The sequence below is a fragment of the Oxyura jamaicensis genome, chromosome 25 (genome assembly GCF_011077185.1).
Source record: "Oxyura jamaicensis isolate SHBP4307 breed ruddy duck chromosome 25, BPBGC_Ojam_1.0, whole genome shotgun sequence".
In the NCBI taxonomy this organism is placed as follows: Eukaryota; Metazoa; Chordata; class Aves; order Anseriformes; family Anatidae; genus Oxyura; species Oxyura jamaicensis.
In genome coordinates, this window is record NC_048917.1 from 212,814 (window position 1) to 236,673 (window position 23,860).

Here is a 23,860-nt window from a genome sequence, read left to right on the forward strand (position 1 = left end):
TTTCCGGCCCGAGTCGGAAGCGGCCGCGCCGCGGAGCCCGGAGCGCTTGGGCCGGGGGGGGGGGAGCCGGGGCCGCGCGGCGCTCCCGAGCCGCCGCCTCCCGCCGGGCGGGGTCGGCCCCGGCAGCCCTCGGCGGCCCCGCGCTCTCCTCCTCCTCCTCCTCTTCCTCCTCCTCCTCCTCCTCCTGCCCTCCCGGCAGCCGGCACCGACCGCCCCCGGCCCAGGATGCGCCGCCCGGACAGCCCCGCACGCCGGCACCGGAGCCCCGGGACGCGGCCCCGCGGGGCGGCCCCGCAGCAGGTAGGGCGCTCCGGGCCCTGCCGCCGCCCGCGGCACCGAGCCGAGCCCCGGGGGCGTTCCGGGGGGCTCCGGGACATTGCCGCCCCCCCCTACCCTCCTCCCCCCGGGTCTCTCCGCCCCGCAGCGGAACTCGGCCGGGAGGAAGCCGGGCGAGGCTCTGCCGGTCCCGGGAGCCCGGCGCTGCCCCAGCCCCGCGCTCCCGCAGCCGCGGCCCGGGTCGGCCCGGCCGGCGGCGGCCCCGGGCAGGGGCCGCGGGCTCCCGGCTCTCCTCCCGGCTCCCCCCGCAGCGCTTCGGGCCGGGCCTCAGACGAAGGCCCGGACGTGACCGCGGGTAGCGACGGCGCCGTGGGGTTCGGGCGGCCGATCCCCACCCGTGAGCGTGGGGGAGCGCTCGGGCACGGAGCAGCCCGTGGTGGCCGGGACAAGGAAACTTCACCCGGCGGCCGTGCGGTGCCTGCCGCTCGCTCCCGGCGTTGGGCGTGCTGAGCCCCGGGGACCTCGGGGAGCACCAGGAGCGGAGGCCGGACGCGGGCCTCCTGCGAGCAGCCGCAGCGGGGTGCGGGGGCTCCCGTTACCTCCCTCGCGAAGGTGGCGCCTTGTCGTGGCGAGGGCCCCGCTTCTGAAGGGCTGGGGCAGTTCAGAGGTGGACTGTAGGTAAGTCGCTGGGTTTAATCCCTTCCCGGGGGGCTGCATGATCTGTGGAGCAGGAAGGAGCGAAGGAAGAGCTTGCAGCGGACTCGAGGGGCTGGCAGGTTCCCACTGGGGCTGCGAAGGGCATTGCTTTGCAGTCGGGAAGGCGGGACGAATTCTTAGGAAAGATGCCACAAAGCCAGAAGTATGAATCCTTTGCCATGGATGGACATTTGCGGCAGGGAGCTCGTGGCATCTCTCCGTGCAGGAGCCAAGGAGCTGTTAGAAGCCATCCTGTAGAGCTCTGTGCAGCTCCTCGTTCTGCTGCGCTTCTTGTCGTGCTGCTGACTTCACTCCAAATCTAGGAGCGGGTCCTCGTTTGCTTTGCGCAAGCCCTGGCGTTGCGGCTGGTCCGGAGCCCAGGGCTGGCCGAGCACCCTCGGTGTGAGTTGAGCCCCGTGAGGCTGAGCTGGAGCAGGGCGCTGCCGCCTGCTCCCATCCTGCAGAGGCGCCCAGCAGTGCTGTGCCGTCACGGCGGTCCCCCTGATTTCGGGGGTTTTAGGAGCTGCGGGGTGCCGTCAGCGAGCTCAGGCTGTTCCTGTGCAGTTGCTTGGGCGGCTGCTGCTTCTTCCACTAGAGCATCACTTGCAACCTCTGTTTTTATTACGAAAGCTGCTGGGCAGGTGTGCCAGGGCTCTGTGGTGCGCGTCCTCTAGGAGCGAAGCTGCTTTTTGCTGGGGAACAAGCCCCAAAGCAGCGCTGCCATGCGGCGGGGCGGCTCCACAGGCAGCCTGTCCTCAGGATGTCTGCAGCCTGGTATTTCACTGTTTTTATAGCAGACGGAGGCACGTGTGCTGTGCATGGGCTGAAGCTGCTTCAGCCGAGTGTGAAACACAGGCGGCGATGCGGCTGTGCGGGCGCTGAGGCTCTTGGAAGGGGATTTTGGGCTTGAAAGAGGAAGCAGCCTCCCCCAGCGAGAATTACGCGCCCTCGCTTCAGCGCAGCTCATAGCGTGCTGCCGATCTGCCCGGGGTGAGCCGGGTCACTGGTGCCCCCCTCATGCCTCAGTTTCCCCAGCCCTTGAGGTGCTGGCGAGGTGCGGTGAGCAGCTGCGCTTGCAGGGGAGCGGAGGGGTTCCCTGAGCTGCGGCTCGCTTCCATTAATGTATCAGAGGGGACTGGAAACCTTCGGCGCACGGCGCTGCTCTGGTACGCTCCGTGCCTCCATCCCAACTCGTGGCCTTCCCCGAGGCAGAGCACGATGTAGAAGGCCATTAGTGCTGAGCAAAACAAAAAGTAACGCAGTGTAATAGGGACCAGATGTCTTAGCGAGGCTTCATCCTGCACTTCTGGTTGCTTGCCAGGGCTAATATTTCTTATTCAAGTCAGGCAGGAGGGAGACTTTCCTTTCCTGCGAAGCCACAGCTCCGTTCCAGATCTCCCTTTGCTTTTGTCGCTCCTTGAAGGAGCTGTGCGCTTGAATCGCTTCACCGACGCGCCGCTGCTTCAGCTAGTTTCTGTGCTCGTAGGGGCTTCCCTTTATTTCGGGTTCAATCACCGGCTTCGGTGCAGTTCCGCCAGAGAGAAACTTGGCCCGTTATGGCTGTGGGTGGAGGATGAGCCACATGAATTCAGCTCAGCCTGTTTTCCAGCCCCGATTGCTTCACTGTGTGTAGCCGATGGGATTTGTGGCCCCGTCGAGACCGGCGGTTTGGAAGCGGGGCGTCACGCGGGGCTGCAGAGGGAGGTAAATAGCACGCTGCGATACGCTTGGCAAGTTGTGATGCGACTCGCAGAAGAATGCAGGAGGCAGGGAGGGAAGTCCCTCGCTGGGAATTTGGGAGCGGGGAGCGGGGATGTGTCCTGGGATGGCTCCAAACGGCCCCGCTGCCAGGACGTCACTGGAGGAGCCGCGTGTGCGAGTGCTGGGGGGGCTGAAGAGCAAAACAGAAACGTGGCGTGCCGGTTCCAGAGCCGTGCCCGTGGTGCGGAGGTAACCCTGCAGGCCCATGGGTGGGTTTATCTTGCGTAGTTCCTTAATCCAAGTTTAACCCACTCAGCAGTTACAGACCTCTGCCGGGCTGTCCCTTCGTCAGCGCAAAGCACGGTGGGGCGAGCCTCGCGTTCAGGATCAACGTGGAAGAAGAATTTGGGACTTTGGGCTGGCCGTGGGAAGTCAGTGCTTGCAGCCGCTGCATCTTGAAGCACAGGCGCCTAGAAAGCGTTGAGAGAAATTGTGCGAACCTGGTCGAGATGCCAAGTCAGCCCCAGCCTGTCCCGAGGAGGTTTAATGTCCAGAATTCCAGCACGTGCTGTCCCTCTGCGCAACCAGCGCAGCAGAGTCCCAGGGCTTCTGCCTGTCTGAGGCCTCCAGACGACGGAAATAACGAGAGTGTAAATGTTCTTTCTCCTGGGGGCTGGGACGTGGCCTCCTGTGCCCCTCAGGTCCCTCCGGTCGGCAGGAGGGAGGGCAGGGTTGCCCCTTCCCCAGCGTTTGGTGGCACTCCGTCAGCTCCCGCGGTTCTGCAGCTGCCTGTAGGTTCTGTAGGTCCTGGAGCGGGCCTACAAAAAGGCGAGCAAAACACCGGGTGCTTTGCTGAGCCCTCAGCGCAGAACGGGTTTAGGTCCTGCTGGGGGGGCAGCAAGAAGGAAGGAGAAAGGGGCAAAACTGGCGAGACGGAGGAGCAATGGCCCCTGCCCCGCTGGAAGTGGAATGGCAGGAGGAGGAGCGCTTTGCCCAGGCCTTGCAGGGAGGATCGGGACCTGGCCTGGGGCTTCCTGAGCTGGGAGCTCTCTTTACCTTTTGCATCGGGTTTCAAACAGGCAGTTGATGGGCAGAGGGATCCGATGGCATCGTAACAGCCTCACAAGAAGGACGTGGAAGCTTTGCCTGCATCAGTCGGGCAGTCCGGGACGCTGACAGCCCCACGAGGGTGCTGTGGGTGGGAGCAGCCCAGCAGGGAAGGAAGGAAGGAAGGTGCTGTTGGGGCTCGACGGACGCCAGCGCTGGGTTTGTGCTTCTCTTGGTCAGCACTGGCCATCCCGCGTGCCTCAACGGGAAGGGTCCCAGGACTGCTCCTGCTCTCCTGTGGCCCTTTCCTTCCTCGCGCCCGGTTTCACGCCGTGTTTCTCTGCAAACCCTGCCTGGGTCGTGCTGAAGGCTCTCCTCTTTGCTGCTGCAGTGGTAATTTAAAAATTGCATCGTGTGGGCTCTCGGGGGGCAATGCTGGACTCACTGAGAAGGAAAAACAACTTCCTTGTGCTCGCAGGGTCTTAAGGATCTAATGACCGCAAATATTTGAGGCATGTGGGATTCGGACCAAAGGGAATGGCAAGCACAGAGGAAAATGTTGTGCAGTACTGCTGTGCGGGCCGAGTGAAAGATGTTATTCATATTAATTCAAAGTGCTGAACTTTGGTCAGGCTCTTTCACTCCCTCGTTAGGGCGTAAGTGCTTCTAAAACAAGAGGAGGAAGCTGGGCTCTGGAAGCCGGCGCGTGCACCTGGGTGTGCTGGTGGGGTTTTCACTCACCGCGGCGCCCGCGCCGACCCAGATAGCGGCCTTGGCCGCTCGTCCCGGCGCGCCGCTGCCCTAATTAGCCTGCCAGGGAGGTGGCGCGGCGTAAAGCGGCGTCCCCGCTCCCGGTGGTCCCAGAAGTGATTGTACTGGGAAGAACGGAGCGCCGCAACCCTGGGGTGGCAGCAGGAGGGGAGCCGGCATTAGCTGCGGAGGGCGAATCCTCCCTGCAGCCCTCTGGGGAAAAACGGGCGTTGAAGCCGAGGAAACGCGGCTGAGGCAGGCCTGGGCGCCAGGCAGCTGTCCGAGTGTCCCCGCTGGCTGCGTTGGCCCTGGATCGTCCCCGTGGCTCGCAGCTCGTGGTCCCCCCCCCCCCCCCCGTGCCACGCGCGGGTGTGATGCCGTGAGCGCCGGCCTCCGAGCACTCGTCCTCGAGGGTTTATGCTGCAGGCCAGCGGATGAACCTGTAATCGGCTGTGCAAATAATCAGGTAAAACGAGGTCATTAAATGAGCAGGGAAGTGCCTTGCTGCAGGAACCTGCTGGCTCAGTTCCTGTGGCAAAACTGGGGCTGGGGGCTGCGGGGTGAACAGAGGCAGAAAATTGTTCGGTGAACTTCTTTTCCAAAGACCGTCGTTTTTTCCACCGTGCTGGACATGAAAAGCAGGAGGGAACTGGCAATCTGCTTGCAGCGCTTAACGTTTGTAAAAGGCATTGTGCCCTTCTGCTGATCACGAGCTGTCTTGTTGGATCGTGTGAGCAATAAAGGGAAGCAGTCAGAGCCGCGGTAATGATGTTGGAGTGAATGGGGTGCCTCATTTTATTTTTAGAGGGCGATTTCACTTGGCGCTGGCCTTCTTTATTCTTGCTGGCTACCCGTAGAGGTGCGCGGCTGCTCTTCCTACCGAGATGGGAAACCAGGAAGCGTGCTCAGTCCCGCGTTTATCTTATTTTTAAAATGCAATTAAGCGCTAATCATTGGCAAGGATACGTAATCCAGGCATTAGCGCCTGGACTTTGAGAACAGGGCCACGACAAAGCCTTGGATCTTGCTCCAGAGCTGCGTGTCCTGGCTCCGCGCGCAGCACAGGCCGGGACGGTCGGGGAATTTCGCCTTCGGAGCACCCCTACCGATGCTATCGGCGTCGGTCCCAGGGGGGAGGTAAAGGACTAAAAGCTCCATGCGGGATAAGCCCTGCAGCAAGCAGAGGAGCCGCGGGGTGCACCCGGCCGGGGACCCTCTCATCCCACAGGTGGCCCCGCGGCATCGCGGCGTTCCTTTCCTGGCGTAAAGCAACCTGGTTATTTTTTTCCCCCCCTCTTTTTGGCTTGCTCAGTTTTTTTTATTGTCATGGTAACAGGGGAATTTGTTGTAGTGGCTGATGGATGCTTGCAGCTCTTTGAGGCCTGGGTGCAGGGGTACCGAGAAGACCATTAAAACCCAAGCAGCCACCCCGGCGTTCCCGCGTTGGCTTGGCCACCCGGGTCCGTCCTGTCTGGACAAAGCCTTTTTGGAAAGGTTTGCCCCAAAGCCCACCTCTCTGTGCGTCCCAGACTGGATTCCTGCTCTCCCACCTTCAGCCTAGAAGCTCTGTCCCATACAGACTGCGCCCTGACTCCTTTTTGTCTCGTTTTCTTTTTCAGCTCTGAGGCGTGCAGACCCACCGCTGCTATGGGAGACTCTGTGGCAGGCCCGGCGCTCAGCCCCGCGCCGCAGGGGAACGGCGGGACGTCCCTCAGCGTCATCACGGAGGGCGTCGGGGAGCTGGCGGTCATCGACCCCGAGGTGGCAAAGAAAGCCTGCGAGGAGGTCCTGGAGAAAGTGAAGCTGATGCACGGCGTTTCCTCGGACAGCTTGACAAAAGCAGCTGATGGAAGCGAGGCGGAGCGCGCCCCGCGGACTGCTGTAGATTTGCCCAACGGAGAGGTCGTGGAGGGCTGTGAAATCAGGTGCTTGGACGATCTGCCCAGCACAGCCTCTAAGATCCAGGAGGAGGATGAGACCACGGCCAACACGGTGAAAACCGCCCGCAAGCGGCAGAAGAATAACTCTGCCAAGCAGTCGTGGCTCCTCCGGCTCTTTGAGTCCAAACTGTTTGATATCTCCATGGCCATTTCATACTTGTACAATTCAAAGGAACCTGGTGTGCAGGCTTACATTGGGAATAGGTTGTTCTGCTTTAGGAACGAGGAGGTGGACTTCTACCTGCCACAGCTGCTCAATATGTACATCCACATGGACGAGGATGTGGGGGATGCCATCAAGCCCTACATCGTGCACCGCTGCCGGCAGAGCATCAACTTCTCCCTGCAGTGCGCCCTGCTGCTGGGCGCCTACTCCTCGGACATGCACATCTCCACCCAGCGACACTCCCGTGGGACCAAGCTGCGGAAACTCATCCTCTCGGACGAGTTGAAGCCAGCTCACAAGAAGAGGGAGCTGCCGTCCCTGAGCCCAGCACCCGACATGGGGCTGTCTCCTTCCAAAAGGACTCACCAGAGGTCCAAGTCGGATGCCACGGTTACCATCAGCCTGAGCAGCAATCTGAAGCGCACAGCCAGCAATCCCAAAGTCGAGAGCGAGGAAGAGGTAATGGCGGGGCTCTCCGAAACGTGGCCTGGGAGGGGATGCCTGCAGGGATGTGCTGGGGGGGTTGGTTCTCATCTCGTGGCTCTGCTGCTGCAGGATTGCTATCCTGGCAGCTGTGAAGGAAGCTTTGATGCCGCTGTCTGTAAGCGAGCTGGCCTTAAAATTCACGTGGAGGAGAGCCGTCGGCCCGGCTCCGGTGCTGTCGGAGGCTTTGTGCTGGTGTCCAGTGTGTGTTGGCACAAGCTGGCGTCGGGGCTGGGGGCTCAAACGCTCCCTGCAGCCCCCCCATCCCAAGCCGTTCCCCTCCCCGGCCCTGAGCTTGCCATGCTCGTCCCTGCCATGCCGAGCGGTCCCCGCAGGGTTCACCGGGGAGGGACGCGCAGGCAGAATTTCTCTGAGATTTCATTTCCATGGAAAGCCGGGTTCAAGGAGACGTGGCTTTCATCTGGAGGCTCAGAGGCACTTTGCGAGCGTGGGAGTGCCGCTCCTCTGGTTTCGCTCGAGGAAGCTGAGGCTCCGAAGGGGGAATTCTCGTGGTGTGAGGGGAAGGGGGGATGTGAGATGCAGATAAAGGCAAAGAGCCGGGTTAGCAGGGCTGAGCTGCTTCCTACGCCGCTGAATTCCCACCCCACTTGGGCAACCGAAGTCGGTGTCTGTTTTGCAATCTAAAGCCATCCGATCACTGCTGGAAATCTGATTTCCTCCCTGTCCCGACCTGTTTGGATCAGGCCTTGTTTGCAGGAAGGGTGCTGGGCATCCAAGGGCTGGGAGCTGCTGCTGGTGCCCAGGGCGTGCGGGGACGCTCCTGCCCGCGGCTGGGGTGCTGCAGCTGCTGCTCCCGCCCCGGGCCCCCCAGGGTTAAACAGGCCACGGTGCTCGCCTACGGCCCTTGCTCCACCGTGAGCTCGGCTTTTGATTTCTGCTGGTTTATCACCGCTCCGAGGCAGCGGGAGGCTGGAGGGGCTGCGCAGGGTAGAGGGGACCCTGCCAGTTTCCAGGGCTGGGGGCTGATGCAGGTCAGTGCCAAAGCAAACAAGGATTTAACTCGGGGGTGTGTGTGTTACGCGTCTTCCAAACCTGAACCGCTCTCGTGGGCCTGGCAGCGCTCACTGTGCAGGGCTCTGAAGTTATCCACGCAGCTTTGCTTTGGCTTTGGCACTGAGCTTCTGCACTGGCGCGTGCGGGAGCCTCCGTACTGACGCGCTGAGCTCAAACCCTTGCTTGAGCAGGGCTTCTCCCAAAGAGGGTGCGGGTTATTCACTTTGTGCATCTGCTGACAGAGGAATTTCTGGAGCAGGAGGCTAAGCAGCATCCTCGGGATGCGGGGCTGGAGGGAATCAAGCTGGAATTGCAGTCAGGATTACTTTTTTTTTGCCGCTTTGTTGTTGCAGGGCTCAGCACGAGCATCGACCCGACGGGGTGGGAGATGCCGGGCCGGGGCATGGGGTGGGAGAGGAGGATGTGGAGCTGAGCCGGTGCTCGAGCAGAGCAGCGCCTTTCCCCTTGCCCTGCCTCGCGCCGCCGGGACGGTTCAGCTGGCTCGGAGCGGGCTCGTGCCCTTTCCTGGGCACCCAGACCCTGCTGCACGCGGCTGCTTCCCTGGGTCATCCCCGCCTCGTGTTGAGACCTTGCCAGCTGACTTCCCCGCTGCTCCGTCTAGACGCGGGGATCTCGTGATGGTTTTCGTAGCAGGGGAACATTTCTTGGCTTTTCTGCTTCGCCTAAGATTCCCTCTGCTCCTCTCTGTCCTGGAAATCGTTGAAGGGGCCTCATGCACGGAGCACTGGGATGGCACGTTGGGAAATGGATGTGAAGGAGGCTGCAGAGCTGCAAGGCGTCGGTCAGCCAGGCTGGAAATGCTTTGGCCGGTTGCAAGCTAAAACCACCCTGCCCTGCTCCCCGCGCCGCTGCTGCTCCCGGGCCAAAACCCAGCCGGCCACAGGGCACGTGGCGTTTGGGGACGGGGAAGCGGAGCTGCCGCGTCTTTCTCTTTCGCCTGCACGGTTGAAAACAACTGGCTGATGGAAAGCAGGACGTGCAGAGGTCTCATGCTCGCGCTGGCTGCAGCTGCTCAAATAATGGAAACCGAAGCTTTACATAAATTATAGATGAAAGCAGCGCTGAGAACAGTTTCTCTTGGCAGTGTTTGAAACGTGTTTTGATCTAGAGGCCACGCAAACTGTTTAAACGTTGCGCAGCAATGGGGATACTCGAGGTGCCGTCAGAGCTTTCCTGGCCTCTGAATGTCCCGGCCCAGCTTCCTGGAGCTGTGTTGTTTAAGTGCTCGGTGTTACTGCCCGTCCTGGCAACCTGCAACGCCTTCTGGGCTACTTTGAGCTACGCTTTGAGCTACAAGTGGTCTTCCCTTGGTCCAAGAGACCATCGGATGCATGGATTGGGTCGCGCTAGGACCAGCCCTGAGCTTGTTCCCCAGCCTCTCTTGAACTCGAGGTTTTGCAGCAGTGAAAGCTCGACCCTGCTCGTCTGGGGGTTCTTCTGCCTCCTGGGTTCTGCCGCGTCCCTGCCATCGGTGTCTGAGACACTGAGACAGGGGTCGAGATCCCACTGGGAGGAGGAAAAATCAACTCATGGCACTGAGACTGGCTGGGGGGGGGTGTCTCGAAGGGTCCCCGGGAGTGCAAAGCCTGAGCCCGGCTGGTTTTGTTTCTTTGTTGGTGGTTTTTTGTTGTTGCTGTTTTTGTTGGTTTTCCAATGCAACCTCTTCCATGCACCTTTGCAGCAAACCCTGCAAGGTTCTCCCAGTGCTGGCGTGGGGGGATTTGTTGTGCAAACAGATCAGGCTTCCTCTGCAGCATGCAAATGCGTTTGCACCAGTTCCTCCTGCAGGTAGGTGCTGAGCAGCAGCAGCAGCAGCAGCACTCACCCACACGCCAGCCCCGCTCTCAGCCCAGTGGCAGGCACACGAGGGCTGGGGCTCTCTCCGCCAGCGAGGTCTCCACGAGCCTGGGCTCACATCGCCGGGCAGGGACCCCACAGTGCCACGCTCCGCATCCACCGCCTCTTAGCATTCCTCGTAGCGCTGTCGCTTTTGGAGAACGCCTTTCAGGGCTGAAACCCCGCAGCTCCCCTCCGAGTTGGAGCCAGAGCTGGGCACGAGCCACCGCCCTCCGCAGCCTGGCCGAGTTCTCCTGGCCGGCTCTGCACCGCCGGCCTCATGCGGGGCACCGAGCCCTGGCCCCCCATCTCCCCCGGCACGTGGTGGCTCAGCCCCTGGCTGTGGCCGGAGGAGTTGGCACCGTGGTGCTGGGTCCGGGGGCTGTGGATGCGCCCGGGTTCGCAGCTGAGGTCCTGCGCCTGGGCGTGACGCCTGGACGGACCCGGAGGATGCTCCGGTGCCCGGAGGCAGGGCACGCCGCGCGAACAGAAACGTTCGGCTCAACCGGTTCCACGAGTCAAGCGAAAAAAACCCTGTAATTAGAAAGCTGCTAATTGAATAATCGGGTAAGAATCTGGGTTGGCTGAGGGAGGGAGCGCTGCAGTGCCACGCCGTGAGCGGAGCTTCCCCGCGATGCGAGCTCTGCCCACGGTCTGGGGGGAGCTGGTTTTTTAGCAGCCACATCAGCAGGATCTTGAGCAGCCGGGGTTCGTACGCAGAGCTGTTTACGTCTGCATTTCTGCACGGCTCCACGTATCAGAGCCTGCGTGCTTGCGAGCAACTTCTGAACTGGAAAGCTACTTGTTTTTAGTTTTTAGAGGTTGAAAGCTTTCCCCTCGCTCCTCCCATCACAATCTACACAAGTCTTTGGCCTCCTAACTCCTCGCTCTGGCTCCGCCAGGCAGGGTGTGGAGGATTTGGCCTTTCACCTCTGGAGCTGCACCCTCGGCGATGCCGGTGAAAGCGCCTGGTCTGGTAGAGCTCGTTTCTCCCCCACTGCCCTACAGCGACAAGAATGGGCTGGAGAATGGGTGCTGCAGCGGCCACGTGCTCCGAGGGCTGCCAGGCGCGTCCCAAGTCCCACAGCCTGGTCAGGGCTCGGAGGCTTGGCCTCTCTCCTGTCCCTTGGGGTTTGGGAGGCTTCCTGCTGCCTCCCCTTGGCCATGGGGCAGCAGCGGCTCCGGCTGCAGGGCCCTGGGCAGCCTGGTTCGGGGTCTCACAGCTGACAACTCTTCCTTTCCCTGGAACACGCAGCATCGCTGGGAGGTGTGGCTCTCAGGGGCTGCCTTGGTTTGTTTGTTTCTTTTTGTTTGTTTTTAAGACACAAAGCACTGCCGTCCACAGCAACCAAAAGGTTTGTTGTTGGGTTTCGTGAACAGTGTAAGCCCTTCTGGGGGGGGTTGGGGAAGTGAAAGCATCCCTGCAGGGCATGGAGCACTGAGCTCACTTTCGGACGCTTTACGAGGAGTGCTGGAGTTATTTTTATCGGTCTGCTGCTATGTATCCACTGGGTGGAAACGTGTGCTCAGAGTCCTGAAGTCTTGGGAAGCACCAAGAACCTCGGCCTTAGGGCCTCAAAACCCCAGGGCAAAGCCTCCGGGAGATGAGCAGGGTTCAGCAACGCGTGTGGGAGCTCCCGAGGGCCACGACCGACTGGAGGTAACGCTCCACACATCGAATTTGGGTGGGCCAGCCCAAAACATTAAATGTTCAAGGCTTCTTGTTTCCTAGGTGACCAACCTGGAAGCTTGCCGGCACTCGGCACCTCCATATGTTGGGCTTGCGGGGAGAGGCAGCGTGCTGCTGGCAGCGTGGCGTGCCCCCACCTTCCAGCCCGCTCCCCCGCGGGCACGGGGCTCGTGAGACCCCTCTCTCTGCCACCAGCAATTTCTTGAAGCGTCCACCGAACGCTGCAGGGAGGAGAAGCCAGGAACGTGCTGAGTTTCTTCCCTTTTGCCAAAAGGGCTGCTCCGTGGTGGTTTGTGCCCCATGTGGGCAGTGGTGAGCTTGCCGCCTCCCAGTGCTGCAGCAGCCGGTGCGGGGACCCACGAGGGGTCGGGGTGGCCCACGGCGCTTGGAGCTGCGGCCGGGGGGAGGAAAGCTTTGGGGACGTGGGATGCCTCCAGAGGAAACCAAACCTCACTGGTTTTGCTCGCGTAGCGGCGTGCTGCGCTGTTCTGAGGCAGTTTTCAGACTGGCTGCTCTAGAAGTGCCTGACCTCTTTGGAGGCACCATCAGACATGGAACGGAGGCCCCAGAGCATCTTCCCTTGGCTGGAAAGCCTCCGGGAGCGGGCGAGCCCAGCTGCGTGCTGGGGCACGGTGGGTGGTTGAGCCCCTGGGGCTGCCGTGGGCTTTCCTGCAGCCTTGTTCTCCAGGGGGAGGGAGCAGGTTTAGGCCAGCCTCTGCCCCAGGTTTGTGTGTGTTGGAGTCAGGGGAAGCGAAGCTGCCGTGCCCAAGAAATGACGCTGCTGGAAGCATGAGCAGGTGAGGAGGAGCCAGCTCCAAACACGTCCAGAGCTGCTGAGGTTGTGCCAGGGGCTTCGGCGCTGAGCACAGAAGCGATGTGCTTAATTCCCACTTGGAGCTGGTTATTCCTCTTCTCCAGATCCGGGCTCTCCTGCTGCCAGCAGGTTTGGCCGCTCACATGTGAGCAATAATATCCAGGAGCAGTACCCAAATCGCCTCCGGCTGCCCCTCTCCTGTCCCTTCTCACCGACAAGTGACGGTGGCACGTTGGATGACACACATCATGCCCGCCGTGCTTGGTGGCACCCACTGCTGGCACCCACCCCTGCAGAAACCTCCCTGGGCCCTGCTCTGGTCTTGCAGCCTCCCTCGAGAACCATCTGTGCCCTGGGCAGGATCCGTCCCCAGGGCTGTCGGGTGCCGTGAGCTGCCGTGTGGCAGCGGGGTGCAGCTGGGCGCAGCGTGCCCGGTGTGCGGCACGGCCCAGCCCTGACGGCAGGAATCCGTCCCAGAGCAGCAACCTTTGGAGCCCCGGCTCCAGCGTGTCACCGCGGCGCAGCGAGCGGTCGCAGCTCCCCGTCATCCCTCGGGGGCCAGCTCCGCTCCCGCACATCCTGGTGGCGTGGAGGTGTGGGTGGGGGGCCTGGGAGAGCTCACCAGCCACTCGAGGGGATAACGGCCACGGTGTCTGAAGGCAGTCCCTTAAATCGGAGGTGTTAACGTGGTGCCACCTCTTGAATTCCTCACAGGGCTTGGCTTTAATGACGGGCTTGGCTGAGCTGCGCGGTTCCCACGCGGAGGCTTGCAGCCTGGCATCGGGGTGGGGATTTCCAGAGCTGGCAGAGGTTTTGGGGAGCCTTCTAAAGATTTCTGCGGGATCTAAGGCCTGGCCGCATCGCAGGCGCCTGGCACGAAGCTGCCAAAGAGCAGGGACTGGGCGCAGCGTGGGAGCTCCCCGTGGGTGCTCCGTGGTGCGCGAGGCTTTCGGGTGCATCCCCGCAGCCGGACCCGGCGTGCCGTGCCCTGCCGTGCGCTGCGTGGCCTGGCTCAGCTCCGGGGGAGCCGGCTTGGCTCCCACACACCGGCCACCAAAATTTCCCCTATTGATGTTTCTCCCTGTATGGTTTTCACTCGGTTTGCAAGCAAATCCTTTATTTTTCACTCTTTCCCTTGATCAGCTTTGCCCATTCTCAGCACTGTTAGGTTGCCCCGCATTTTTTTATGTGGTCACGGGGAAGCTATTAATTTAAATGCTATTATTGCTTATGGTAAGATTAAGCCTGCTGGAATTAGCATATCCCTGTAATTAACATGCTAAAAACAGACCTGTTTGTTTCTTTTTGGGAAGGGAACCTTAAAAACCAATTGCACACCAGTCTCAAGGGGGTGAGGCACCGTTATTATTTCCTTTTGTAAGAAAATAATGGATTTACGGGTTTGCAGCGGGGCATTGCAGAGCTCACGGGTTTGGCCTTTGGCCTCCACTGAGCAATGCTCAGGATTTCTCGGGCTCTGTTACGGGGGCAGATGAAAACAAGGCCAGGGCATTGCTGAAACAGCTGTTCCCCCCTTGCATTTCAAAACACCACAAAGTGGCTGCGGCTGCTCGGAGCAGGAGTTTGCTGGGCTGCACGGGGACACTGATGGAAGCCGGTGGGGTTAGGGCGGTTTGTTCGGCAGCTTGGTCGGGCTGCAGGGAAGAGGCCGTGGGGTTGATTTTATCTGCTGAGCCTAAACTGGAGCCCAGAGGAGAGCAATGGGTGCGTTTGCTGAGTCCTGGGGCAAAGCGAGGGCCAGCACCGTCTGAGGAAGGCAGCTCAGAAGAGCTGCAAGCCCGCTGCAGGTAGCAAAGGAAAGGATGAAAATGGGGAAAAGCTGCTGTTTCTGGACATCTAGCAGAAGTGCATCCTGACAGCCCCGCTCCGTGTGGGTACCAGGGCTGCGGAGCACTGCTGGACGTCACGCTGCTCCGGGAGCATCCGTCGCGTGCCGGGCTCGTGGCTGAGGCTCCAAGGAGCCTCTCTGTAGCCAGGAGTCGAGGTAGCGATGCTGCCACGGGGGAAGAACGAACAAACAAGTGAAAGGGGATGGTTATGAACCTGGAGCTAAACTCTTGCTTTTTCTCCCCCCCTCTCCCTCCTTCCTCTCTCTCCTTTGAAAAAAACACCACCGCCACCCAAAACCTGCCACCAAAATCCCTTCCATCCATTTCCCAGGAGCTCTCCTCGAGTACGGAAAGCCTTGATAAGTCATTCTGTTCCGTAAGTGGCCCGTTTTGTTCCTGCGCCTGGGCTGCCTGGCTTCCGTGTTACAGCAGCATTTCCTCTGTCTCATGAAAATACTAAACCCCGGCGCCTGGCCGTGCCCCACGAGCAGCGCTGACACCAAGCCGTCCCGTAACGTACGATTTTTTTTTTGCACTGCTTGAGCCTGGTTTGGGGAAAAGCAAACCTTCTCTCTGCCAGTGCCCGTGCATGCGCTCCGGCTCTGCCCCGTGCGCGGGCAGCAGCGCTCGCCGGGGCGCTGCTCGCATGGGAACTTTCCCTGCTTGGCAGGGAAACGCCGGCTGAAACGGAGCTTTGGGCAAATTTCCTTGGACCGGTTTGGCTAAAACAAACCAGAAAGCCTCCAGGGGCTTGGGAGTTTGACCCGGTTGCTCATCGCTTAAAAAAGGCCGCGAGGGAGAGAGAAAAGCCCTCGTGCTGGAAACGAGCCGTGGAGGCAGGGGAGCAGCCGGGCTGATGCTGCCCAGCTCTGCCCGAGCATTCGCTGACCTTTGCATCACGTCGTTAGCAGATGAAAGAGGAAATGCTGTTTCCTTGAATTTTACTTAAAAGTTCTCTGCCAGATGGGATTTAATTTGCTTTTTCCACCAATCATTTTTCCCTTCTTTCTCGTTGCACTCCGGTCTTTCAATCAAACCCCCGCGTTTCCCTAGCAGAACGTTCTTTTGAACCGAGCCTCTTTTTGGTTTTGAATCCACAGCATCTTTCTCATTGGTGTCATGCTCCTCCCCGTGCGTGTGTGTTCTCCGTTTGGGATTTCTGGTGGGCTTCCGCACCTCAGACATGTAGTCCATGGTCAAAAGCATCGCCCCAGGCAGCAAGGCCTCGCACATCCGCATCCCCCCAGAGGCTCTGCATGGTGAGCTCTGCAGTCAGCTGCGGGATGTGCCGGGCTCCCCTTCCTCCCAAGTCCTCCGGAACAGAAGCACGAGCACTGCAAGGGGCGCGCCGCAAGCAAGTGCAAGCAGAAAATCTGCAGCCGTGGACGGATGCGAGGCCCTGACCCAAACCCCCTCTGCCGCAGGCTCCCCCGTTAGGTTTTTCCACCTCCTCCGACTCCGCTGGTTGGGGTGCGGAGGACGGGAAGAGGCTGGGTGGGAGGGAGGCGCAGGATGCCTGGGGCTGACTCCCAGTGCATGCCCCCCTTGGGGCAGGGTTGCCTTCTGCATTTCCCTGCTCCTTGTAGTCTGTGGGGCCGAGACCCCCCGTGGCTGCTCTCGGGGGGCTGAGTGCTGCAGCGCGCTCCTGGGCTCCTGCACCCCGCTGGAGCAGCCTCGCTGGCTCCCCGTGCAGCGGCAGCTGCTCCCATCACATCGATCCCTTCACTTTGTGGGGCCTGGGGGGGCCCCAACCCCCCAGCACAGGACCTCCGTGAGCAGGGTGGTCGCGAGCACCCCTGTCCCTTGTCTGGGGCTCTTTCCTTCCAGGATTTGCAAACCCTGGTCGTTTAGCAGGTGCTGGAGCATGGCAGACCATGACTGCAGCAGTCAGGGTTCTTTGCAAGCGTTTATAGCGAGGTACAAACCTGCTGCAGGCACCTGAGCGTCAGGTAAAGGCAGGATGCCGAAATCTTGGGGCAGACATCCAGCCCGAGGGCCGTGGAGCAGGCAGGAGGAGGGAACAGCCAGGGCTCTGCTGGATAAAGCTCTGAGCAGTGATGGAGCTGCTTTGGGTGGAGGAGAGCTAAGAGGGCAGGGTGGAAGCCAGGTGCAGCCCCTGCGGCTCGGGGGCTGGTCCCCGCCACGCGGCGCTGGGGCCGCAGGGGTGAGAGCAGTGGAACCGCAGAAGACGCTTTGGCTGTCGTGGGCAGACGGCAGCCGATTAACCCCCAGCTTCCTGAGGGGCTCGAAGATAACGAGGGCAACGTGGGCAGAGCCACCCTGGAGCTCCGGTAGCGGTGGGACGGCCCCGTCCCTGCATGCTGACACTTCTGGCACTGCCACGAAGCCTTTGCCCGGTGCTGGACATCGCCTCCACCTGAGCCGTCGCTGCTGGTCTCAGGAAGAGGTCTGGGCCCGTGCAGGAGCAGGGCCCCGCGGTTCTTCCTCCTGCGGCCTCTCTCGTGGCTTGTGTCTTAGCAAAACATCAACAAGAGCCCTACCTAATTGAAGAGAAGGGATTTTTTTTTTCTTTTTTAAGCTCTGCCAGCGAAATGTTTTGCTGAAGTAAAAGTAAACGGAAGAAAATTAATATTTGCTTTGGCTCGGAGTGACAGCCCGGTCCTTTGGGTAGTCGGATCAGGGAAAACCATCTCCCTTCCTCCCCGTTCGCTCGGCTGCAAGAGCACGTTGCTGTTGGCAGCCTCAGCCTGGCTTTCTTCAGCTCTTTCGGACAGCCAGGGTGCGTGCAGCCAGGGTACATCAGGGATGCCCCGGGTACCGCTGATGCCATTTCCCACCACCGCCAACTCTCCGTAACAGGGTGTGAAGCAGTGCGAAGATTTCTCTGCTCAGCCCCTACAAAAGGCTGGAGCAGAGTTTGGTGGGATGCATTTGGGGCTGCATGGGCTGGGGAGGCCGTTTTCTGGCCACGTCGTTCTGGCTGTAGGAGCCAAGGCCTGGTCACGACCATCGGAGGTGCAGAACGTGATGGATACGGACGAGGTGCTCCCAGGGTCAGGACTGCTCCCCTCCCGCGGCACGACGGGGAGAAGTTGGCAGAGCCGCGTGCTTCAGGAGTGCCTGGGGATCCCGGAGAAGCGGGGATTCGCTCTGCGTGCTGTGGAAGCCGATTGATCGCTGCTGACGACGCAGAGATCAAATACTGCCCTGGACCAGGACGGACTTTGCTCTTGGGCTGCTGCTGCATGCGGGCACCTTGAATTACTGCCTGTCCCACTGGGCACGAGCCCAAACTCCTGCCACGGCGACTCATTGACTCTGCTGAGATGAGCAATGCGTGGAAACCCGGCTGCGTTCAGGGGCCGCCGGTCAAGTACGGGTCACACGCGAAAAGCTCCGTGCCCAGAGCACAGCGCTTCCTTCCCAGAGCGGCTGCTCCGCGCCCCTCGGCCTGCCCCGGGGGAGGAAGGAAAGCGGAGCTGAGCACCTACAGAACACCCCTCTGCTCGGTGCAGAAACCGGGCAAAGTGCAACCGAGAAAAACGGCCCCAGAGGCCGAGGAAGCGTTGGGCCACCGGGCGAGGGCACCTCTGCTGCACGTGCGAGCAAGGAGGGAGAGCAGAGCACTTTGGAGGAAGGGGCAGCGTTCACCCCGGAGTCTGGAAGGATTTTTGACGTGGACTACAGGCAAACCAATGCGCACCTGCCCCTTCCCAAAAGGGGAGGACTGGAGTGATCCTCCTGCCCCTCTTTTACCATTTCTTTATTTTGCTGTGTAACCTTTCACGGCTCTCCGACGTTTTTCTTTGCTTCCTTTTCTCACGCTCCATAGCTTTTTGCATGTGCATTTCCAGCATGATTTGTGCAGTGAACACTTTGCAAGTTTAATTCTGCATCCTTAATGGCAAAATCAGCCACAATCATTCATTGTTCTGATTTGAAATCTGTGAAAAAGCGGAGCAGGGAGCCCGCCTTCACCTGCAGGGTACGGGGGGGCTTGAGGACCAGAGGGGCTGCCAAAGCTGCAGTTTGGTCTTGGCAAAATGGTTGGATTGAGAACCGATGGAGGCTTTGGGGTGCAGGCAGACTGAGGCCGGCGCAGTCGGGCCGCGGCTGCGGTGCGTTCCCTCTGCTGGCTGCGGGCTCGCCGGAGCCACGGGGCAGCGCCGGGGACGCTGAGCAGCTCCGGGGGCCGGGAGGGGATCTCCGGACACCCAGCGGGAGGGGGAAGCGCTTGGATCCTGCCCTGCTCTGCAGCCGGATGCTGAGCCCGTCCCTCCGGCCACGGGAGCATCATCTGAGAGCAGGCAGGGTGGGACGGGAAGAGCCTTCGCTGCTCTCCAGAGTTCATCCCGGTGCTTTTAGATTGCAGAGCCTGATAAAAAAAAAATACCGGTGTCCTACTGACCTTTGTAACGCTCTCCCCCCTGCCCTCCTCCCCTACAACTTTTCAGCCTGTCAGACTTGCTCCCGAGAGAGAGTTCATCAAATCCCTGATAGCCATCGGGAAGCGCCTGGCCACCTTGCCGACCAAAGAGCAGAAGACCCAGCGGCTCATCTCGGAGCTGTCACTGCTGAACCACAAGCTGCCAGCACGTGCCTGGCTCCCGACGGCCGGCTTCGACCATCACGTAGTGCGGGTGCCCCACACGCAGGCAGTCGTGCTCAACTCCAAGGACAAGGTGAGCACGGTCAACGCGGGAGAAGAGCTCTTGGCGGGTTCTTGTGCTCAGCACACCCCTTTTGTTTAACGTTTGCGCGCACCCTGCACGGCCAGAGAATGTTGTGCTGCATCCTTCAGCCTCCCGGCCCCTTCGCAGCCCACGCCCCAGTAACGGTGGGTTTTGCTTTCCCCAGGCTCCTTATTTAATCTACGTTGAAGTACTTGAATGTGACAATTTCGACACAGCGAATGTGCCTGCCCGGATCCCCGAGAACCGCATCCGGAGCACGCGCTCAGCCGAGAACCTCCCGGAGTGCGGCATCACGCACGAGCAGCGGACCAGCAGCTTCACCACCGTCCCCAACTATGACAACGACGACGAGGCTTGGTCCGTGGACGATATCGTGGAGCTGCAAGTCGAGGTGAGGCTGGGCGTGCCGGGCAGGGTTTGTCTCGTGGCACGATGCTTGAGACTGAGATGCTGCTGGGGTCCCGCAGCCCCTTGAAGGCGGCGATCAAGGCCAGCTCCTGCCGGGAAGGGGCAGCCCCTTGTGGTGGCAGATGTGTGGAGACAATGCTGCTTCATTGCACCTCTCGCGTTTTTCCCCTCCCAGCTGCCGGAGATTCACACCAACAGCTGTGACAACATTTCCCAGTTCTCCGTGGACAGCATCACCAGCCAGGAGAGCAGGGAGCCCGTCTTCATAGCTGCTGGAGATATCAGGTGAGGCTGGCGTGCTGAGAGCACCCAGGTTGTTTTACTGGGGGGGGGGGTTAGGAGGCTGGTCTTAGTTCAAGTGGGAAAAAAAAGGGGGGGGTGCAAAATCTATCCAGTAGACTCCCGGAGAAAATTAATCTGCACAGCTTGAGGAGGGTCTGTGCGGGCTCCTAGGCGGTGGTGGCAGGGTGTGAGAGCCGTACGTAGAGGCTTTGGGCCGGTATAATCCTCCCACGCTTGCTTGAAGAGCTGCTGGGAGGCTCCTGCTGTACCTCGTTGAGACCCCCGGCTGTAGCTCTTGCCAAACGCCTCTCACTCTTGGCTCCCCTAATTCAGCCTCTGCGGCTGTGCTCGGGTCCCAGCTCCTTTCCCATGGGCAAGGGCGTGGACGTGGCCCCATTTTGCTCCAAGTCAGGTTGAAGCCGTGAGCTTTGTTAGGTGCTTTGAATCAGAGAGGCTCTGGGTGCCCATGGGGATGGCACTTCCCGTCGAACTGTGCACCCCGAGCACGGGGCTTTCGCTGCTTACCGGCTCTGTCCTGCAGGCGACGACTCTCAGAGCAGCTGGCGCACACCCCCACGGCCTTCAAGAGGGATCCCGAGGACCCGTCCGCGGTCGCCCTGAAGGAGCCCTGGCAGGAGAAAGTCAGGTAGGGCCAGGGGCCTGCGTGCACAGGGCTGCTCGTGGCGTTGCAAGGATTTTGTGTGCCCTGCAAACACAAGAATGTGGCTCTGAGATTTGAAATAACTCGGTGTGAGGCCCTTGGCTCAGGACATGGTGAATGGGAAGGTGGAGAGCAGGGAGCAGTGGCTGTGCTGGAGAAGGGAGAAAATCCACGGCAGATTTGCTGTTCTTGGACTAGGCTTTGAGGGGCTTTACCAGGCATTTATAGGCTTCTTCTATGGCCTAGCAATTTGTCCCGTCCAAAAATGAACTCATTTCTGTTCCTGGCCTCAGAGTTGTGTGTCCAACCCCCAAGAGGGAGAGCATTGTGCTCTACAGATCTGGGAGGGGTTATCGGTGTTGTTCTGATGGAGGGTGGTGGGATTCAAGGAGGGCACCTTCCCTTCTGCACCTCTCCAAGATGTCTTGTGGTGCAGGCAAAGTTTGCCCCGTAGCTTGGTCAAGGCTCAGTGTGCAGTTGTTGCAGTCCTGGGCCATGGAGCTCATTCTGCTGCAGTCCCAAGCGAGCTGCTACCTTTCCAGAGGTTTTCCTTGCCCCCAGATCCCTGATGGGAAACCTGCAGGCTGCTTCTCTCCCTTTCCTCACATTCTCACCCTTGTCTCTTCTCCACAGGAGGATCAGGGAAGGGTCCCCGTACGGCCACCTCCCCTCCTGGCGCCTCCTTTCCGTCATCGTGAAGTGCGGGGACGACCTGCGGCAGGAGCTGCTCGCCTTCCAGGTCCTCAAGCAGCTGCAGGTGAGATGGGGCAGGGGCTGCCGGGGGCCGTGGCCGTATGGGGCCTCCCTCAGGCCCTGGGCACTGAGCTTTCCTTGCTCTCTCTGCAGTCCATCTGGGAGCAGGAGCGTGTTCCCCTCTGGATCAAGCCATACAAAATCCTCGTCATCTCCGCCGACAGCGGCATGATTGAGCCAGTTGTGAATGCTGTTTCCATCCACCAAATCAAGAAGCAATCCTTGCTGTCGCTGCTGGATTATTTCCTGCAGGAACACGGCAATTACAACACCGAATCCTTCCTGACGGCCCAGAGGAATTTTGTGCAGAGCTGTGCTGGTTACTGCCTGGTGTGTTACCTGCTGCAGGTCAAGGACAGGTGAGTGTCCACACCCCAGCACAGGAGTGGTCGCGGTGTTGCTGACACCGAGCTGTGTGTTCTGCTGGGATTCTTCCTGTTGGCCCTGCGTGCAGCAGGAAAATCCTGGGAGGAGGCAGGCGGGGGCAATGCGCACACTTGGGGTTTAATAGAGGCTTTCCCCTCTCCTGCTCAGGCACAATGGCAACATCTTGCTGGATGCAGATGGACACATCATCCACATTGATTTTGGGTTCATCCTTTCCAGTTCCCCCAGGAATCTTGGCTTTGAGACGTCTGCCTTCAAACTCACCACTGAATTTGTGGATGTGAGTGAGCGGGGACGTGGTGGCGAAGGGTGCTCGCACAGCGTTGGGGTGGTGCAGTCAAACCTTGGCAGCGGGGACAAAGGGCTGGGTGATACCAGTGGTAGTTCTTGGCCAACTCTTCAGCCTCAGCTGAGTTGCTCTTGGGACCCAGCTCCAAGGTTTAATCATCTCAAGATAACAGCTCGAGGTGCTCTCTTTGCAGTGTGGGTTCACTCATAGAAGTTATACAGATCTCATTGTGCCCCTCCTGCTGGCAATCCTTCGGCTCGAGGCATGCCATTTTCCTGGCAGTTCTCTGTCCACTGCCCTCCACCCACCCTGCCTCTGCCTTCCAGGTGATGGGTGGGCCAGACGGGGACATGTTCAACTACTACAAGATGCTGATGCTGCAGGGTCTCATCGCTGCCCGGAAGCACATGGATAAAGTCGTGCAGATTGTGGAGATAATGCAGCAAGGTACGGCGATCTGGGGGCCCTAGAGCCGGGTCGGGGGGGGGGGGGGCACATGTGAGCTGCGCTGCTCTGGGTGCGGGCTGCACAGAGCATCGCCCCAATAGGTCTTGGTGACCCCTGGTGCCTGGAGGAAAGCTGGCAGGGATGGGAGAGGTCAGGGGGAGGTCTCATATCTCCGGAGGCTCTGGGCAGCCCTGCTGGGGCCAGTGGGCTGCACCGAGAGCTCCTGGACCTTGCTGGAAGTGCACAAGGTGTGAGGATACCTGGGCTGCACTGAGGAGCAGGAAGGGGGCAGAAATGTGCCTGTGTTAAGGGCCAAGCATCAGCGTGCCTCGGGGAGCCTGACACACACCTAAGGGAAGGGAGATGCCATTGCTGCAGCGCAGGAACAAGCTGTAAATATCCCAGTGCTCTGCGTCAGCGGGTCACAGCAAACCCTGGCCACTGGCCGAGAGTGGTGAGGCAACGCCTGTGCCACAAACCTGCCTCGGAGCCAGCAACAAGGGAGAGAGCCCCGCTCGAGGCCCCGGAGCCCTTCTGGAGCCCAGTGCCCCCTTGCCAACCCTGCTCCTCCTGCCTTGCAGGTTCACAGCTCCCCTGCTTCCACGGCTCGAGCACCATCCGCAACCTGAAGGAGCGTTTCCACATGAACATGACGGAGGAGCAGCTGCAGCTGCTCGTGGAGCAGATGGTGGATGGCAGCATGCGCTCCATCACCACCAAGCTCTACGATGGCTTCCAGTACCTCACCAACGGCATCATGTGATGGCAGCGGGCTGCCCGCTCCCAGAACAGCTCCTCGCCCACCGTGGCGCCCAGCCTGGGCCTGAGCTTCACCCTCTCTGGGGAAGAGGCCTTGGGCCTCAATGGTAAAAGTATGCTGAGTCTCAGCAGCTTCCTGGGGATTTTTTTTTTTTGCCAGACTCTTTAACAAAACAAAGAAACAAGACAAAACCAAGCAGTTAAAGCAAGAAAAAAAAATCCTACTTGTGAAAAATCAAAGCGTAAAGGATGATGCGGTAACCATTGATGTAAGGCACCCGTGGGGTCTGGTGATGGCCAGGCAAAAGCCAGCAAAGGGCCTTGGGACGTTGGGTTAGCGCCAGACCTCATGCAGCCACCTCTTCCTCCCGTCAGTATTACGCCTGTTGGTGCCCTGTGAATGCGCCCACAATCTCAGAAATGTTTAGGAGCTGGGGGGAAGGAGGGGACAGGGACCGCCCCCACCCTTCAGCGTCTGCCGTGACTCGAGCCTTCTGCTGGTACCACTTGAATGCAGCGGAGCTGAATCCCGACGGCCCCTGCCCTGCATGTTCCCCCACTGCAGCCTCAGCGTTAGCCAGCCCCTTTCTTTGTCTCACAACCCCGTCCCCGCACCTTGTAATGGAGGGCGAGGGTCCCGTTGTACCACTGCACGTAGGTCACTGCTCCTGCCCTGTCGCGTGGCACCTGCCCCATCTCCCACCAGCGGTACGTCAAGGTTGGGGTTCACTGAGGCCGGTGCTCACCTGGGGTGTCCGCATTGCCTCGTGCTCCTTTTGAGCACCTTTTTTTTCTTCTTTTTTTTTTTTTTGTTTTTTTTTTGTTTTTGACGCTGTTCCAGCGATTTGGGACTGTGAAGCTTTTGCTCTCCCTGTTGCAATGACATCTTTGCCCCACGCTGCGTGTCGGGGGCCTCATCGCCCTGCCGTGGTGTG

At 60.2% G+C, this 23,860-nt stretch overlaps 1 protein-coding gene across 7 annotated transcripts; it reads left to right on the plus strand.

Annotated features, from left to right (window-relative positions):
• The first annotated feature begins 191 nt into the window (after positions 1 to 191).
• Positions 192 to 23,186, plus strand: PI4KB (phosphatidylinositol 4-kinase beta). Of its 7 annotated transcripts, none has more exons than XM_035346480.1 (13): positions 2,315 to 2,676; positions 2,990 to 3,139; positions 6,090 to 7,035; positions 14,616 to 14,660; positions 18,700 to 18,927; positions 19,103 to 19,330; positions 19,523 to 19,632; positions 20,171 to 20,275; positions 20,924 to 21,047; positions 21,137 to 21,402; positions 21,578 to 21,710; positions 22,046 to 22,166; positions 22,748 to 23,186. In XM_035346480.1, the coding sequence occupies exons 1-13, from the start codon at positions 2,609 to 2,611 to the stop codon at positions 22,927 to 22,929; spliced, it is 2,706 nt and encodes a 901-aa protein (XP_035202371.1). In that variant the 5' UTR covers positions 2,315 to 2,608; the 3' UTR covers positions 22,930 to 23,186. The 7 variants fall into 7 exon arrangements, with proteins under 7 accessions (XP_035202376.1, XP_035202377.1, XP_035202371.1 ...); XM_035346481.1 differs by having other exon boundaries at positions 2,316 to 2,676; positions 2,993 to 3,139; XM_035346485.1 differs by lacking the exons at positions 2,315 to 2,676; positions 2,990 to 3,139 and adding an exon at positions 192 to 300.
• The last annotated feature ends 674 nt before the right edge of the window (positions 23,187 to 23,860 follow it).

What these genes read in the sequence shown, in the direction of transcription:
- PI4KB (XM_035346480.1), top strand. Translation starts at nt 2,609, where the DNA reads ATGGGATTTGTGGCCCCGTCGAGACCGGCGGTTTGGAAGCGGGGCGTC. An exon ending in TTGATAAGTCATTCTGTTCC is followed by an intron (nt 14,661 to 18,699) that starts GTAAGTGGCCCG and finishes ACAACTTTTCAG; the next exon opens with CCTGTCAGACTTGCTCCCGA. An exon ending in AGGTCCTCAAGCAGCTGCAG is followed by an intron (nt 21,048 to 21,136) that starts GTGAGATGGGGC and finishes CTCTCTCTGCAG; the next exon opens with TCCATCTGGGAGCAGGAGCG.